An 18682-nucleotide genomic window follows, 5' to 3' on the forward strand; every position below is an offset into this window, starting at 1 on the left:
GTCCCTGTCAGAGGAACCCCCAGGCCAGTGGGGTTTGATGAAAACCGCGGACGGTCGCGTTCAGGCGCGACGCCTTGAGAGCGAGGCGGGAAGGCACTGCTTTCGCTGGCGGGCCCCGCAAATGTGTCCGGATTGAGGGCGAGAAGGCAACGGGAAGTACGAGTGGGAAGACCTGGATTAGGTTTCCGTCAAGGGTCTTCTTGTACAAAATCACTAGGTTGGACGCTTCAGAGCTTTCCAAAATGACATCTCAGGACAACCACCTGGGGAGCTAGGTGACAAAACGAATTCTTAGGACCCCCTCTTCCTTAGTGAATCTCTGGGCCTGGGTTGGACTCGACCAGGTGTTGCTAATAATCAGGCGAGTTTGCAAAGCGTCCGAGTGTAGACAATCTTCTGGTTCATATCGAAATAGGTTACTTTTAACTAGTAAAACTGAGTACATGTTTTCTTGGCTTATCCTGAGCCCACTAGGGCCCGTGAACACTTTGTTTTCAGAAGGTCAGGTGAGCCCGAGCATCCACAGGACCCCAGGCCCGGCACTACTACAGACAGGCTCACACCACCCTGCCCCGCCCCCTCCCGCCCGACGACTACAAATCCCATCTCGCCTTGCGCTCACACTCATTACGCCAGAGCAAGATGGCCGAGACGGCGGCTCCAGTTGGAGCCGGTAGCTCCGGAACGGTAAGGACAGGAGGTGCAAGGCCGAAGCCGAGAGAGTCTGGCTGTTCCCTAACTATCCCTAGGGCCTGGGCAACAAGCTTAAACCCACAGATCTGACTCCACTAGAAGCTTCGAGTGGAGGAGGAGCCTTCAAATCATTTGGTCTCCCCCTTCTTCGGACTTGGAGGCGGCTTCCTGAATTGGAGGACCTGTTTCCTGATTGGCTAGTTCCTTGTTGGAGGGTTGGGAATCTGGAACAATACATGACTGGTCCGAAGAGATCGTTTTCGCCTTCTTATTGGCCAACCGAAGTTGGGGACGATTCTCCTTTAAAAATAGTCCGCTTACCTGTTTTCCCTTGAAAATGAATGGATTCCGACTCATAGCGACCCCTGTATAGGTTTCCAAGGCTGTAAATCAAAACGGCAGCAGAAAGTCTTATGTTTCTTCCCAGGAGCGGCTGCTAGATTTGAACTACTGACCTTATAGTTAGCAACCTAGCTAATAATCCACTCTGCTACCCAGGCTCCTAAAACTGAATTAATGTCAATATGCTAAAATAGGAAAGAAAAAACAGGCTTTATGCACTGAGTTTACTGTAATTGTAGAATCATTTTGAAAAACAGGGATAAGGATTATACAACATGAAGAGTATAATCATTTCCTTTGAATTATGCATGTAGAAACTGTTGAATTAGGGAATGTTTTGCTGTGTATAATTGCTTGTTGAGAGTCACTCCCAAAATATCAGTGGAGGGGGGAGAGGGAGCAACCTGTATGTGTTACTGGAATTGTTAAATTCAGGTAGGTAGAGGTTGTCTGTATTTAGACTATCTTGGGTGTTATGAAAGGAGCCTTGGTAGTACAGTGGGTTAAATGTCAGACTACTTGCAAGGTTGATAGTTCAAACCCACCAGCCCCTCTACAGAAGAAAGATGAGGCAGTCTGGTCCCATAAAGGTTTACAGTCTCAGAAACTCTGTTGAAGCAGGTCTCCTATCCCCTGCAGGGCTCAGAGTCTAATCTACTCAATGGCAGTGGGTTTGGGGTGTAATGAGTGTTCAGTTACTAGGAGTGACTTCTTTTTATTAATCCTGTTGACTCATCGTGACCCTATAGAACTGTAGAACTTCCCCATACGGTTTCCAAGGATGTAATCTTCTACAGAAACAGCCTGCTACCGCTTTCTCCCACGGAACAGCTGGTAGGTTTGAGCCACCAACCTTTGAGTTAATAGTCAAGTGCTTAACCACTGTGCCATCAGAGTTCCTTACCTTTTATTAAACACTAATAGATAAGCATTTGGCAAAGTGTGTGAACTACACGATTGCACTCTTGTCCTGTGGATGAACATCTCTCTGGGTTGCTGCTTCACAGAGATCAGGAAGTAGACAGTCCACTAACCCAGCTGATAACTACCATCTGGCCCGAAGGCGAACCCTGCAAGTGGTTGTGAGCTCCTTACTGACAGAGACAGGGTTTGAAAGTGCCGAGAAAGCGTCTGTGGAAACGTTGACAGAGATGCTTCAGAGCTGTAAGTACCAGGAAACAGTAGGCTTTGTTTGCATGAATCCAGGCATCTGTTGTGTGCCCTGCATTGTGATAATGTGAGAGAATTTAAGAAAAAGTAGAACATAGTCAAGTGATTCACAGGCTTTAGAAATCAGGTAGGCTTGGGTACAATCATCACATTGCCATTTCATAGCTTGGGCAAGTCACTCAACCCTCTGGACCTCAGTTTCCTCATTTGTGAAAGGGAATAATAATTTGCACCCCATGGAGTTGTGAGGATAAGTGAGAGAGGTGTGTAGATGTTTAATGCTGGGAACACTGTAGGATCTTGACGATTTGTACATGCCCTGTTACTGTTGTTTTGCTCTCTCTGCTCAAAGAACATTCCATTTTGTTGGGGAGCCAAGTCAAATTTCCATGAAGTAGATGCTGGCACATCGTATAAACAAATGTACTATGTGATACCAAGATTGAAGAGAAATCAATTTTATTGAATGGAATGGTGGTGGTGGTATGCTGTGGAGTCAGTTCTGACTCATATCCATCCTGTATAGGGTTTCTGAGGCAGTAAATCTATGGGAGTAGAAAGCCTCGTCTTTCTCCCACAGAGCGTCTGGTAGATTCAAATTGCTGACCTTTTGTTTCACAGCCCAACATGCAACCACTGTGCTTGAGGTTTAGAAAGGAACCCTGGTGCTGAAGGATAAACTAATAACAAGGTCTGCAGTTCTAACCCACCAGCTGCTCCAAGGGAGAAAGATGAGGCTTTATGCTCATGTAAAGATTTACAGCCTCATAGCCCCTATACAGGGTTGCCATGAGTTGGAATTGGCTCAATAGCAGTACATTTGGTTTTTTGGTTTTGAGTTAGGGTGTCATATAGACTTTACTGCATGTATAGTGGACTTCCTGTTTGGAACTTTTATTCTGGCAGGGGTGAAGCAGGGTAAAGGATCAGGGTTCTTATGGTTGTTTTTTAGGGGTAAATATCTGTAGCACTATAGGATAAGTACTGGAGTGTTAACCGCAAGGTCAGCAGTTCAAACCCAGTGCTGTTCTCGGAAGCTCTATACAGGGTTGCTGTGAGTTGGAACCGACTCAGTGGTACACAGAACAACACATCTGTTAAACGAAGTGAGAGAAAGGTTTGGGCAGAGGGAGAACTGCAGTACAGTCCTGACAAAGACAGTCAAATCCACAGGAACCTGGAGCATTAAGTACCCATCAAGAGTGTCCCACATCAGGCCACAATGGCCCTGCATTTGTATTCTCATCCTGATCAGTCACTAGATGTGGGCATAATCTCTGGGAACAGCTCTCCGCAGCTGATATGTGGGACTTAATAAGATCAAATGTTTTCCTAAAGTAGTGATCTCAAGACCCCTTTAGATTCTTAAATGCTGAAGACTCTGAGGAACTTTTGGATCCATGGACTTTCTCTCTCTCTCGCTATATATGCATAACCATATATATGTATATACCATATTTGCTGTATTAGTACATAACAGTGCATAAGTCATGATGTCATCACAGGTCAAATAGCCTCTGCAAAACTCCTCATAAGAAGTTGAGGGTCAAAAAGGCACATAATACCTTAGTTTTATTAAAAAAAAAAATAATAATGTTGATCTTGTGGACTTCAGAAAAGGATTGCAAGGACTCTTAGGGGTTCCTAGACCACAGTTGAGAAAGGTTTTCCTGAAGGAATGTACTCAGCATTCCCCACAGACTAGAATTCAAGTCTCAAAAAGATCTTGGAATTGAGAGTTAATTGCTCACCCTAGATAAGTATAGTTCTCTCTGATATCACTGGATAAGAGACCGTTTTTTCTTTAAGAGGAAATGGATTGTTTTGCATCTTGACTGCAATCACTTTGTTCCTCGGGACTGCAGTCCGAAGACTGGCTTCAGAGCAGAGTCTCCATGTTTTTTCTATATTTGCTGTACATGTTCTTTCCCATCCCCAGACCTGCTGGCCTGTATGGGAAATACCAAATGGGGGAAGATAATGTTAACTTCTGTCTGGCTTGATTTCTACAATATTACACCAGGATTTGCTTTAGATTCTCTACCCTCCCCCCTCCCCACCCCCCTCCACACACACAAACATACTGTCTTTTGTTTTCTTGTGTGGAGTGTAGTATGTGTGGCTTGCTCTGGGTAGTGTGGGGAGTTGGTGGCAGGTCTTCAGTTAGTTCCTTTTCCCTGTCCAGAATCACATGTTTTTTTCTTTTGAACCATCAGACCCTACAGTCAGCAGTTTTTTATTCCTTTTGGGGCCCCTTTGTGCATCTGATGAAAGCTGTGACCCATCCCCCAGAGAAAGATGTTTCTTTCTATGTCTGATAATCACAACTTTAGAGTATTCCTAGAAGCCTCCTTCCACTGCCAAATCCCATTCCTGGAGCCCAGTTTCATAAACTCTAGTTTAGATACTTTCCCATGACTATCACTGAAGTTTCAGCTTCAGGCAGAAGGAACAAAACCCCACCCACCAGAGCACAAGACTGTGTGTGTTTGGTTCCTTAGACATTTCGGAAATTGGGAGGAGTGCCAAGTCTTACTGTGAGCACACAGCCAGGACACAGCCCACACTGTCGGATATCGTGGTCACACTTGTGGAGATGGGTGAGTACACCTCCAGTTTCCACTTTCTCAGTGCAGCCGAGTTGGAATCACAAAAGAGGGAGGACTCTACATGCCAGCGGTGTCTCTGCTGGGTAGTCTTAGATGCCTGCTTTGGCATTTAGCTTGAGAGTTATCAAGAGAGGATTCCCCTGAGCTCTTTAAGAGCCCTCCTAATGGAGGGGATTGTAACCATGGCAATGAGACAATATATGATAGAATGAATGTAAAATTAATGTTCTCCCATATAAACTATCACATAATTCACAATAAAACATTTAAGAAAAAAAAAAAGAGCCCTCCTAACTCTCTATTGTGGATTCAGCAAAGAGAGACATTGGGTGTGGAAACCATTTTTCCTCCCATTTCCATGTTCCAATATCTAGTAGTCTGGATAGCAACATTTGTTTTCCTATCTCCTAGGCTTCAACGTGGACACTCTCCCTGCTTATGCAAAACGGTCTCAGAGGATGGTTATCACTGCCCGTAAGTTTTTGTAGGTGCTCAAGTAATGCTTATGGAATGAGTAGTTGAGGAGGGTAGGTATGGCAGCTACTTCTTTGTTGCAGGCTCCCTTATGTTCTTCAGGACTGCCTACTTATAATCTTTATCTAGGCTAAGTAGGATTAGGATGAGAAGTTCACTTATCAGAAAGGCAACCAGTCTCAGAAATGTTGTGTAGTTTTTGTACAGATTAAAAAACGGACACATTCTTCTTCTTCCTTAGGTCGGCAGTCAATGAGCTATGGCCTGGGCCAAATCCAGCCTGCTGCCTTTGTTTTGTAAATAAAGTTTTATTGAAGCACAGCCATGCTCATCTGTTTACTTGTATCCTGTGGTTGCTTTTGCACTGTAATGGTATAGTTACAACAGAGGTAGTATGGTGAGCAAAGCCTTAAATATTTACTACCTGACCATTTATATGACCCGGTCTTAGACAATATGGATTGTCACAAACTGATCAGGCAGTGGTTGGTTTGGATTTGTAAGACTTAGAAAGGAGTTACTGCATTTTTTTTTTTTTCATTGTTTTTCTCATGGTAAAATCTTTTTAAGAACTCCCCTCCAAAAGCATCTGGGAAGGATGCATGCTCAGTCTCTTCTTGTTAACATTAATCCCGTGGTAGTCAGTTTGTAGCTTTTGTTTTATTTACCCCGTGAAAAGTCTATGGAGTCATGAAAAGAGAAGAATTGGCCATCTGTTCATCTTCTACCTTAGCTCCTCAGCATAATGTTTTACATTGTTAATGTTGTCACACCCACCCACCGACCTAAATGTTATTCTAGCAGCTTGCTGTAGATGGGGGATGTCACCTGAGGATTTCTGACAGGGCTCAGAATGCTGAGGGTGACCTTTACAGGTCCGTAAAGTCTTCAAGGCCTTTTCTTGGTACAACTCATGATGTCTGTTGTTTAGAAAATTGCAGTCCAGCATCTACTTTGAGAAAAGGAGGGTTTCAGGCTCAGGCCATAAGCTGTAGGAAACATGGCCTCAGTGGAAGAGCAACTGGTTATGACTCTGTTGCAGCTCCGGTGACCAATCAGCCAGTGACACCCAAGGCCCTCACAGCAGGACAGAACCGACCCCACCCTCCACACATCCCCAGCCATTTTCCTGAGTTCCCGGATCCCCACACATACATCAAAACTCCGGTGAGTGATGAGGCCATAGTGGGGCTGTGACTGAGGTAAAACAGAGCCAGTTGCCACTGACTGGAGCTCAGAAGTTGGTAAATGAGTTATCAAGAACTTAGAACTGAGCAACAGTTTGGTGAATGAGAATTCTCGAATTTACTGACAGGAGTTTAATTACCAAAGACATTGAAGTGACCCAGTCTTGCCTGTCCCACCAAAACATAAAAGTACCTGTTGTTTGCTGTTGAGTCGATCCTGACTCATAGTGATCCTGTATAGAATTTCCAAGGAGCAACTGGTAGGTTTGAACCACTAACCTTGCGGTTACAAGTTCAGTGCTTATCCTATAGCACCACACCAGGACTCCAGAAAAGCATCTAGCCACATCGAAAAAGACCAGAAGAATATTCCACAAAATGTTCTTAGTAATTCTTGATGAAGTTATAGGTAATTGCTGTTTTGTGTCTGCTCTTCTGGATTTTTCTGATATCCCATAATTGAAAAGGTATTTTCAATATGCAGGGGAACCCTCGGGACTATGGCCCTTAGATGCTCTTTAAACTGGGAACTGAACCCACTCCCTGAGATCATCTTTCAGCCAAACAATAGACAGACTATAAAGTGAACACTAATAGCCCTAAGGAACGTGCTTCTCAGAAGAGTCAACTACACGAGAGAAGGACAGCATGTGCCCCCAAACCAAGTTCAGAAGGCAGGAAAGAGCAGGAAAGATTGGCAAATGGAAACGGGACACCCAGGGAGGAAGTGGGAATTGCATTCAGGGAATTGCAACTAATGTCACGAAACAAAGTGTGTTAAAATTGTGGAACGGAGCATTAATTTGCTCAGTAAAATATCACCCAGACCACAATAAAACATTCTAAATAAGTAAATAAAATCCAATCAAGGGATGAAAGGTTATTGAAAAGAAAAATAAAAAACCAAGCAATTTACTAATAGCATGAAGTGGACCTTGTAAGTCTCTGAATTCTAAGTCTGAATAAGGACAGGTTGAGTGGTCCTTTCTGGTTCGTATGTGTTCTTAATGGCCTAACTAGCAGTTTCACTTGCTTTGGCAAGGTGCAGTGTGTAGAGATGTTCCTAGAGGCATTATCTACTCTTAATCCCCGACCCCCACCTGCACACAGGGTAATGGTGTAAATATGACCACTGTGCGGGCTGTTGGGGCAAGTCATCTGGGCCATTTCTCCACACCTCAGGATACATGTAGGAGGAAAAGATAGTACCTTCCTCTGCAACACAGAATTGCCCTTGATCAATAGTGCCTGCACTCTTTTGTAGTGTACTCCTCTCAGTAAGAATATAAGTACTCCAGTATTTGGGGAATCCTGGTGTGGCACTGGAGGATAAGCACTCAACCTCAAGGTCAGTTTGAATTGCAGGGTTGGCAGTTCAAACTCACTGGTCGCTCCTCAGAAACCTTATACAGAGTCGCTATGAATTGGAACCGACTCAACAGCACTTAACAACAACAACAACTGCAGTATATGTTTGCCTATTTGTGGTTGTGTTGGTGTTGTTTGCCATCAAGTCAGCAACCCTATAAAACTGCCTGATAGGATTTCAGGTCTTTTCTCCTGTGAAGCAGCTGAAGAGTTCAAACCACCCATCTTTAAGTTAGCAGCTGAGCGCTTAACCATTGCAGCACCAGACCTCCTTCATTTGCTTATTTACTGAGTATCATAATGTAATGCTGTACTAAAATAAGGTCCCTGGGTGGCACAAGCAGTGTGCATTCAGCTGCCAACCAAAAGGCACCAGGAAGAAAGCCCTGGCAATCCACTTCTGTAAGATTACAGCGATTAAAAACACCATAGAGCCCAGTGCTTACTATAAAATACAGGGGGTTACCATGAGTCTGAATTAACTCCACAGTAAAATGGGGGGGGGGGGTGTACTAAAATAACAGATATTAAAATGTCATCTCGTTATTAAAAACAATAAATCTGCTGACTTTTTAGTGGGAACCATGGGACTGCTTCTATTTTGGATTTTCTAAAACCTTTATTTTTAAATAATAAATTGGAGATCTGATCTAAGATCAGTTTATTTTGATACTTTAATGACTCTCTTAGTTAAAAAGGGTGCATCACCAGAAGACATATACCAGCATTGACAGCTCCAAACATAATCGTAGAACAAATCTTCTCACGCTCATCTACCAATTATGCAGAGTTTTGTCTTTTCTCTGAAGTTAGACTTCTTGAATGTCAGTTGTTTTAAGATTATGTATGTTTCACAGGTTTTTGAAAAGAGTTTGCATGTTACTATTTTTCGCAAGTATGTTCAGAATTCATTTTGATAAGATTTTAAATACATTGTAAAATTCTGTTTTTTCTGTCATGTGCTGATACAGGAACTTGTTTAGGTGACACACTTGAATTAACATTGACAACATTAACAGCGGAAATGTCTCCAAGTTCTGCCTTTCAAAACCCTTTCTTCAGATCAGGAAGGGTAGTAACTTTCTTGGTCATTGTTAAAATGTCACCTTTACCATTAACAATTTTAAATGTTCTGGCTAACTTCTCAGTTTGATTGCTGTTGTTGTTAAGTGCTGTGGAGTTGGTTGTGACTCATAGCAACCCTGTATAGGGTTTCCAAGGCTTTAACGGTTTGTGGAAATAGCCTCATCTTTCTCCCATGGAGCATCGAACCATGAACCTTGTGGTTTGCAGTCCAGTGCTTATCATATGGAGCCACCATGCTCCTTTCAATCTGATTAGATCTTATTTATTTTTCACCCATAATGTAATTGCCAAAGAATCAGGAGAAAGGGAGTGTTAGCCTAGCTGTTTCCTTATCACTTGCTTTTAGAGTAATATCTTCCACTATTCTTTTAAGAGGCGCTCTGGTAGCGTAGTGGTTATGTACGAATCGGGCTGTGAACCACAAGGTCAGCAGTTTGAAACTACCAGCTGTTCCGCAGGAGAAAGAGGAGGCTTTCTGCTCCAGTAAAGATTTACAGCCTCGGAAACCCTATACAGGGTCGCTATGAGTCAGAACCGACTCCATGGCACATAACAACAACAACATTCTTTTAAGAGAGTCTTTTCTTAACAATATATCCATTTCTTGAGGATTGGTTTAAGAAAGATGATATAATTCACCAATCCACTTAACCACTCACATAAGTCAGGATGCTACCCTACACTGAAGAAACCAAGTGATCCCCATCAGAGCTTTGGGGCCAGGGAGTGGGACACTCCCACTCTTCCTTTAGGTGAGCTGCTCAAAGCTGAGATCAGCTGTCACAGGAGCTAAGTGAAGGCTCGAGGCCAATCTTCTTCATTAAATATTTTTATGTTAAATCATTTTAAGCTTAAAAATCAGTATTAATGGTGGTTATATTGTAGCCTTTCTGACATTTTACCATTCTTTGTGAATCTGCTTAAATAATGGGAGTAGGTCATTTTAGAGGGTGACAATACGTAACACAGAGCAGAATGATGCTTTGATGCCCTAGTGAACTGTGCTGTTCTCTTTGTAGACCTACCGAAAACCTGTGTCAGACTACCAGGTCCTACGGGAGAAGGCTGCATCCCAGAGGCGCGATGTGGAGCGGGCACTCACCCGTTTCATGGCCAAGACAGGCGAGACCCAGAGTCTTTTCAAAGACGATGTCAGCACGTTTCCACGTGAGTGTGGCTCCCCTCTCTGTGGACTCGGTCTTGTCATCTGAGATAGTCACATCATCTACCTTGTCTGTCGGTGTGGTAGAAAGAGACAGCCTTTTGTTCTTACCTTGGAAGATGCTTGTTCCTCAGATTTCTAGCTCTTTTTCCCAAGTCATAAGGGCCTGCCCCTAACGATGACCCTGAAACAACAGCCTCTCTTGGGATTGGCTGCCTGAGGTACGCTGACTTTAGTTTCCCTGGAGTGCAGCATAGCTTTGGCATCTGAGAGGTTCATGCAGAAGTGGCAATCCAAGTAGTAGAAGGGGCACTGTCCCCAGGAAGCAGGATTGACTGCACAGTCCCTGCCAGGCTTTGCCCTTTATATGTCCTTCCCCCGGACCATCTCATTTCATTTCGGAGTCAGGACTGCATTTGGCGGCATAATCGAATTACTTCATCTTCATGCTCCTGTGGTGATTCTGACTCCTGGTAAACCCATGTGACAGACTAGACCTGCCTAAGAGGGTTCTAGGGTACAATCTTTATAGAAGCAGATTGCCAGACCGTACTTCTACAGAGCTTCTGGGTGGGCTCTAACCAACCACCAACCTCTCAGCAGCCAAGTGCTTAAGTGCCGTGCCACCAGGACTCCTTAGACTTCAGTTCCTACAAATCTGAATGAAGGAGATTGGTTTGGGTGATTCATAATTCAACAGACTCCTATTAAATGTCTCCTTTGTGCCTGACCCTGGAATATTTGTTGCTGTTAAGTGCCATGAAGTCGGTTCCAACTCAGCGACCCTGTCTAGGGTTTCTGAGGAGCAGCTGGTGAGTTTGAACTGCTGACCTTGTGGTTCAAACCGACCTTGCTGTCCAGTGTTTATCCTTCAGCACCACACCAGGCACCTAACATTTATCACCAGGCAGCATGCTAATCTTCTCTCATACATTATCTCATTAACTCCTCTCCTGAGCTTAGGAGTTAGAAACTGTCACCACTGTCTAGAACATCAAGACTTATGAAAGAGAGAAATGAAGTAACTTGCCCAACGTCACACAGCTAGCATGTGGCATTCAAACCTAGCTCTTTCTGACTGCAGAACCCACATCTTAGCCATATTGAAAGTAATCTTGACTATCTTCCAACAACTGCATCTGCCATCGATGTATATGTTGAGACTTAACTTTCTTTTTAAATGTCTGCTTGTTCATCTGTCAAATAAGTTCTGCCCCTCCTCCCCATTGCTTTTTGGAAGAACTGTTATTCCATTGACCAGTGTCCTATAGCTCAGTGGGCTTACATGTAGAGAGTTCTCAAGTCCAGCATTTGGACTTGAGTCCATCCGGCGCTAAGAATCATGTTCATACTCTGGAAATACGGCCAAGAGGGGCTAACTCACCAGATCATAGAGAGGATGCATTGCTAGGACTCAGCCCCAGTCCTGGTCTGACTTCAGTTGTGCTTGCTCAGAGCGTGGGCTCTGCAGTCACACTGCTTGAGTTTGAATCCCACTTGGTCAGTTTCTGTGTGTTTGAGGCAGTTACTTAACCTCTCTGGGCCTCAGAGAGGATGGTAACTGTACTTACCTAATAGGGTAGGCCTAAGGAGCTCTGGTAGTGTAATGGTTACGAATCAGGCTGCGAACCTCAAGGTCAGCAGTTCGAAACTACCAGTGGTTCCACAGGAGAAAGATGAGGCGTTCTGCACCCGTAAAGATTTACAGCCTCGGAAATTCTGTACCGGGTCGCTATGAGTCTGAACCGACTCCACGGCACATAACGACAACAACAATAGGGTAGGCCTGGTGTGGTGTTATAGGATAAGCACTGGACCTCAAGGTCGGTTTAAACTGCCAGGTCAGACTTACCAGCTACTCCTCCGAAACCCTATACAGGGCCTCTATGAGTCGGAACTGACAGCACTTAACAACAACAGGATAGTTGTGAGCATTAAAGCCAGAGGACAGCACCGGCCCATACTAAGTGACCAGTACTGGTGCTGCTTGCTGATGGGTGGCGAGGCCCTCGGCCTGCTGCAAGGCCTCCATGACGGTGGAGCAGTTGTGCCTGTCTTCTGTTCGCCCAGTGATTGCTGCCAGACCGTTCACCATCCCCTACCTGACAGCCCTTCTTCCGTCTGTGCTGGAGATGCAGCAAATGGAAGAGACGGATTCCTCGGAGCAGGATGAGCAGCCAGACACGGAGAACCTCCCTCTTCACATCAGTATGGTAGGTCCTGCCTTATGTCTGCCTCTGATTACCCCCCAAACTGGTCCATGTCGTCCCCAGCCTCGTACCTTGGAAATCGAACCTGACCTACCCCAGATCTCTCGCTAGGAGCTTGTGTCATGGGTCCAGGATGATCCAGGTGTGACCTGACCTCCATCCTGAGGAAGCAACCCATGTCCTGGAGTCACTCAGTGATTCAGCGGAGGTTGAAATGAGCCTCATGGTCAGGGCCAGACACAGTTGTGGTGCTAGGCGATTTGTAGGAATTAAAATAGAATTCCCCGGCCTCGTGCAGCGAAGGTAAAACTAATGCGTTAGGAGATAGGAAGTGGATGTAGGGACAGGGTGGGTGGGGATGCAGTTCACAGTTGCAGGGTGACATGTGAGTCAAGGCCTCAAGGGAACAAGGCTTGCAGATACGTAGGTTGAGCGAACAGCCGATGCAAAGACCTTGAGGTGGGAGCATGTCTGTTGTGTTGAACAGCGAGGACACCAGGGTGGTCAGAGTGAAGCAAGCAGGGGTGAGACCAGTAGGGGTCAGAGGACTAGTGGTGATGGTGGTGCATGTGGAATCGGTTCCTGTATAGGGTTTCCAGGAGCAGAAAGCCTCATCTTTCTTCTGCAGAGTGCCCTTGTGGATTCAAACTGCTTGCTGATCTTGCAGTTAGCAGCCTAACTCATAATCTGCTATACTACCAGGGCTCTTGGAGGAGTCCAAGTAACATTAAAGAGAAAGTGGTATAGCGAGTATTTGTTGTTGTTAGGTGCCATCAAGTCGGTACCGACTCAGAGCAACTTTATGCACAGCAGAACGAAACAATGGCCTGTCCTGGGCCAACCTCACTGCTGTTGCCACACTTGAGTCCATCGATGTTGTTACCTGGCCAATCCTTCTCGGTGAGAGTCTTCCTTTTTTTCTCTGACCCTCCATCTTACCAAACACAATGTCCTTCTCTAGTGACTGTTCCCTCCTGACAATACGTCCAAAAGTAATGAGAGACTAAGTTTAGCAATCTTGGTCTCCAAGGAGCACTCTGGCTGCACTTCTTTCAAAACAGATCTATTGGTTATTTTGGCAGTCCATGGCACTTTTAGTATTCTCCTGCAACACCATAATTCAAAGGCATCAATTCTTCTACTGTCTTCCTTATTCACTGTACAGCTTTCACATGAATATGAGGTTATTGAAAATACCATGGCTTGGGTCAGGCGCAACTTAGTCCTCAAGCTGACATCTTCACTCTTCAACACTTTAAAAAGTTCCTGTGCAGCAGATTTGCATAATGCAATAGGTTGTCTGATCTCTTGACTGCTGCTTCCATGAGTGTTGATAGTTGATCCAAGAAGAATGAAGTCCTTGACAACTTCAATCTTTTCTCCATTGATAACTAACATAATCATTTAAACTTAGTCAAAATTAAATAAAACAAGCAATTCTGCGCCTAAGTTACACTTGCCAGCGTCTAGTAGCATTGGATGGCCAGTGACCCCATTCTGGACAGTATAGCTGTCAAACCTTTCCATCATCACAGAAAATTCTGTTAGACAGTACTTGTGTAGACAGTTGCTTTAAGAAGGGTAAAGGGCAAGTAGATGAGAATTAAGGAATGGTAAGAGTTTTGTGGGTTTGTTTCTAAGAGACAAGAAGTAGCAGGTGTGTTAGAAGATAGAGGGATTGGGAGCAGAGAGAGAACTTCTTGGATCTTTTGGTAGGGGAGAAGGGAATGGGATCTAGAGCCTCAGTGGAGCGTCCGCCTTCCTGTGGAGATCTCACACCCAGGAAGGAGACAGTGTGTATGGTACAGAGACAAACGTGGGTGGAGAAATGGCCTGGTCAGAGCTTGTTGTGGACATTATTTTCTGTTTATTGATGGATGGCCCCTCAGCAAATAAAAAGATAAGACCCCACTCTTATTCCCACCTCCTGGGAGAACATGCCAACTCTCAAAAATGACTGAAGCCCTAATGGTGTTTAAGATTTACAGGATTCATAGAGTCAAATTTCCATATTCAGCCATCCTTTAAATTGATCGTGGGTTTTATGTGTATGTATGTATTTTTTATTTTATTGGTTTTTCGTAAGCCCTCGGGTACTTCTTAACCAAGGAAGTAACATAATTCAATTTGTTTTTAAAAGATCTTTGGCTTTGTTATGGAGGATGGTATTTTGTTTTGATGGAAAAATTCCATGATCTTCTCATTTCAGTTTTCCATAAACTTTTTAAAGCCCCATTCATTTGACAGAACATTTACCATTTTAGCTTGTTTTACGTGTATAATTCAGTGGCATCAGTGACATTCACCGAGTTGCGCACCCGTCACCATTTTTCGTTTCCAAATGTTTTTTTCACCCCAACAGTGAGTCTTGTTCCATAAGCAGTAGCTCGCTGTCTTAGTCTCCCACCTGCCCCAGTGAACCACTAGTAAACCTTGGTCTCTATGCATTTGCCTAGAAGTGGGTTGGCTGTGATTTTGAAGAAAAGCCAACAACCTCAGTAGTCGTAGTTGGTTGGATGGGTGTTCCTCATATTCTCCTAAAATGGGCAGTATCACTTAGCAGCTGCAGTTTGTGGGTGGAATTCACCAGTGCCATCTCTATTTGCAGAAGCTCTGCTTTGCTTGAAAACACTTTTTTTTTTTTTTTTTACTATTTTTTATTTTGAATTGGGTGAAGGTTTACAGAGCAGATCACCAGTTTTCCATTCACCAATTCAGACACATTTGGTTTCATCTCACTGATTGCAGTCTCCTCAATGTAACATCACTCATCCCACTTCCTCCCTGTGTTTCCTGTTTTCATTTCTCCTCCTTTTCTAACCCTTCTGAACTTTGTCCCCAGGTAAATGCTGCCCTTTTGATCTCAAATGGCTGATTTTTCTTAGATGTGTGTACCTCACATGGTTACTGTTCCCCTTATAGACCTGTCTGTTGTTTGGCTGTAAATTGTGTCCTGGGGGAGAGCTCAGTTCCAGACCTGAAGGGAGACTAAGAGCCGTAGTCCCAAGAGTTTCACCATTCTCTGTCCAGCCAGTCAGGCTGGAGTCGTTTGTATTTTTAACTTTTTATTGTGAACCGAGTGAAAGTGAATAGAAGAGATCATCAACTTTACATTTAACAAATAACACACTTGGTGTCCTCTCAATGATTACACTCTTTTACCTGTAACAGTGTTATCCTGCTTCCTCCCTGTGCCTTCCCTTGTACATTCTGTATTACACAAATGAGCAAAGCAAAAATGTTTGATGTATACACACAAAACAAAAAATATATATTCGTTTAAAAGTCCTAAAAGCATATTCTGCAAGCCCGCCTCCTGCCCGCAAGCCCTGGTGTCTTTCATGATTTTGAGTTTTGTTCCACATTTTTCTCCCACTTGATCTAGTATCTTCTAATGTGATCCCTTTCAGAACCGTTTGTCGTTTTGGCTGGGCACCATCTAGTTCTTCTGGTCTCTAGGTCAAGGAGACTGATGTTCACATCATCCACTATTCCATTAGATTATTGTTTCTATGTGTCTAATTTTTTTTTTTAAAGCACGTTCTTTAAGGTTGGTTTATTCCTTACAGAATCTGAGCTGGGAACCCATGGATTTAAATGAGCAGAGGAAGTCCTTATTCCTCACTTCAGTTTTAGACATGCCTCATTTAGGATAGACACAGTGTTTGGGTAATAGGCTAATTTGAGAAGTAGAAATCTTCAAAGCAAGCATTACCAAACATTTGTAAATCCAGTGTAGTTAGAGGGCTGTTAGATGTGCTGTCCAATAATCCAGGGAGTGACAGAAGGTGAAGTCATGATGTCGAATGAACTGAGTGTCAGGGGTATCCTGAGGATTCCTGGTCACCAAGAAGCTGTCTGGGTTTAGACAGCAAAGACTAGAGAGACCTGAGTGCTCCCTGGAGTCAGACTGGCCTGGCACTAAATACAGACTCTGTTACTCACCAGCTCTGAGTCTGGTTGTATCACCTAACATCTGAGTCTGCTTCCTCACAAGTACAAATTGGAATAGGAAATCCTGCTGCCAGGGAGGAAGAATGGAAGCAGACACATACAGTAGAGTCTATGAAAGCTGAAGCTTGTGTAAAGCAGAGAAACCTGTCAGAGAAGGAATACTCAAATGTATTCCAGCAGAGTGAATGATAGAAAAATGTACTTTCAAGTCCTGGCAAACCAGGCAGTCCTGTCTTGTTCAAGGAGCTCTGGTAGCATAGTAGTTACAAATCGGGCTGCTAACCTCAAGGACAGCAGTTCGAAACTACCAGCCGTTCCGCGGGAGAAAGATGAGACTTTCTGTTCCTGTAAAGATTTACAGCCTCAGAAACCCTGCACTGGTTCGCTATGAGTCAGCATCACTGACTCCATGGCACATTAACCACCTCGGTCTTATTCAGGTTTCAGGTGCCAGTAAACACCTGGTAACACATGATATACTTTGTTCCCTCCCCCTGCTTTTTTTTTTTTTTTTAATAATATTTTGTTGAGTTTTTGGTAAAAGTTTACACAGCACGTTAGGTTTCTGTTTGACAATTTCTATTATGTTATGTTATTCACAGTGTGGCAACATTTTCTTTAATTCCATTTTGGTTGTTCTGTTTCCAGTAACTAGTTGCCCTGTCCCTTTTTTTGCCCTCATCTTTACTTTACAGTCATTGTTGAGCTTTTGAACCTCTCCTACTATTTTAGGATCCATAACCACATTCCCTTTTGTTTCTTTGTTAAAGGAAAAAAATACTTCAAGAAAAATAATTCAGCATCAGTTTGTTTGGACTTAAAACAATTTTTTTAATGTTATTTTATTGCACTGGGAAATACAATAGGTTTCAAAATTCAGAATGCACGAAAAGTTGGCATCTTCCTCCAATCCCTGTTTCCCTTCATCCAGTTTTCCTCCCACAAAGCGACTAGTCACCAGTTGCTTGTGTATCCTTCTAGAAGCATTGTTTTTATTTCATTTTAAGCACAAATGGTAACAAATCTCCTTGCATTTTTTCCATTATCTCTGTGTCTTGGTGCTCACTCTCTATCTGTATAGAAGTTCTCCATTCTTCCCAGCTTCATAGCACTCCAATTATACTGATGTGATCATTAACAATCACTTCCCTGTGGACATGTAGGTGGTATACTTCATAGACATTGTTACAGTGTATTAAGTAGCTGATTTTCCCATTCCTTTTTTTTTTTTTTTTTTCCTTTTCACTCTTGTGAATTGAAAGTTTACAGAGCAGATCATTAGTTTTACATTCAACAAATCATATACTTTGTTTCATTTCAATGATTATAATCCCCTCCATGTAACACCAAGTAACAAACAGTATTTCTCTCTAGTCCTCCCTGTGTCTTCCCCTACCTTCATCTTTCTTCTGTCACCCATGTTAACACCACATGTCTACCCTCTAGCCCATGAGTAATTAATTCTCTCTTCCCTCCCACCCTAGGCAACCATCAGAATGATTCTCCTAGCATGAAAACTTTTTCTTGACTTTTTCCACAATAGTAGTCTCATGATATTTGTCCTTTTGTGATAAACTAATTTCACTCAACATAATGTCCTCCAGGTTCATCCATGTTATGAGGTGTTTTACAGATTCATCTTTATTCTTCAGTGTTGCATAGTATTCCATTTTGTGTATGTATCAGAGTTTGTTTACCCATTCTTCTGGTGATGGGCATTTGAGCTATCTCTGTCTTTTTTGTTATTGTGAATAGTGCAGCAATGAACATGGCTGTGCATACAGATCTAATTGTGTCACAGCTCTTACTTCTTGAGGATAGATACCAAGTAAAGAGATTGCTGAGGCATACGGTTATTTTTGAGAAAGCGCCGTACCATTTTCCACAGTGGTGGTGGTGTTATTAAGTGCCATCCAGTCTGTTCTAATTCATAACAACCCTGTATAGGGTTTCTGAGGAGTGTCTGCTGAGTTTGAACTGCTGACCTTTTGCAGTCTCCCCTGAGAAGGTGACTTAAAGGAATTAAGGGAGTGAACCATGCAGATACCTGAGGAAGAATATTCTGGCACAGGGAATAGTGTAGAAGCTAGTGTGCCTGTGGCTGAGAGTGAGAGGGAAGGATTGGATCAGGTAGACCTTACATCCATTTTAAGGTCTAGCACTGGTGCTCATGTGCTAGTCTAGCTGTCCCTCCTAAATGGAACCACCTACTCATTTTGTGCTATTCCGATCACACATCACCGCATCCTCTGTACTGCTGCTTGTTTGAACAAACTTCTTGTTGAGGTCGTCATCTTTTTTTTTTTAGCTTTTATTGTGAATTGATTGATAGTCTGCATGGGAGAACATCAGTTTTACACTCATCATTTCATTGCAATGATTACAATCCTCTCCATGCTTCGTCATTCAACAGTATTTGCTTCTGTT

General features: G+C 43.4%; 1 protein-coding gene across 3 annotated transcripts in view; it reads left to right on the forward strand.

Moving 5' to 3' along the window:
• The first annotated feature begins 629 nt into the window (after positions 1-629).
• TAF8 (TAF8 RNA polymerase II, TATA box binding protein (TBP)-associated factor, 43kDa) overlaps positions 630-18682 on the forward strand; it is a 25816-nt gene continuing 7763 nt past the window's right edge. For 2 of the 3 annotated variants that reach the window (XM_006860455.1, XM_006860456.1), the window contains exons 1-7: positions 630-687; positions 2043-2199; positions 4707-4805; positions 5226-5288; positions 6331-6455; positions 9949-10096; positions 12162-12304. In XM_006860455.1, coding sequence (XP_006860517.1) covers positions 643-687; positions 2043-2199; positions 4707-4805; positions 5226-5288; positions 6331-6455; positions 9949-10096; positions 12162-12304 — 780 coding nt within the window. In that variant the 5' untranslated portion in view covers positions 630-642. Of the gene's footprint in view, positions 688-2042; positions 2200-4706; positions 4806-5225; positions 5289-6330; positions 6456-9948; positions 10097-12161; positions 12305-18682 lie in introns of those variants that run through there. The other variant, XM_006860457.1, reaches the window with a different exon arrangement.

This window comes from Chrysochloris asiatica, unplaced genomic scaffold (assembly GCF_000296735.1).
Source record: "Chrysochloris asiatica unplaced genomic scaffold, ChrAsi1.0 scaffold00038, whole genome shotgun sequence".
NCBI classification, from domain to species: Eukaryota; Metazoa; Chordata; class Mammalia; order Afrosoricida; family Chrysochloridae; genus Chrysochloris; species Chrysochloris asiatica.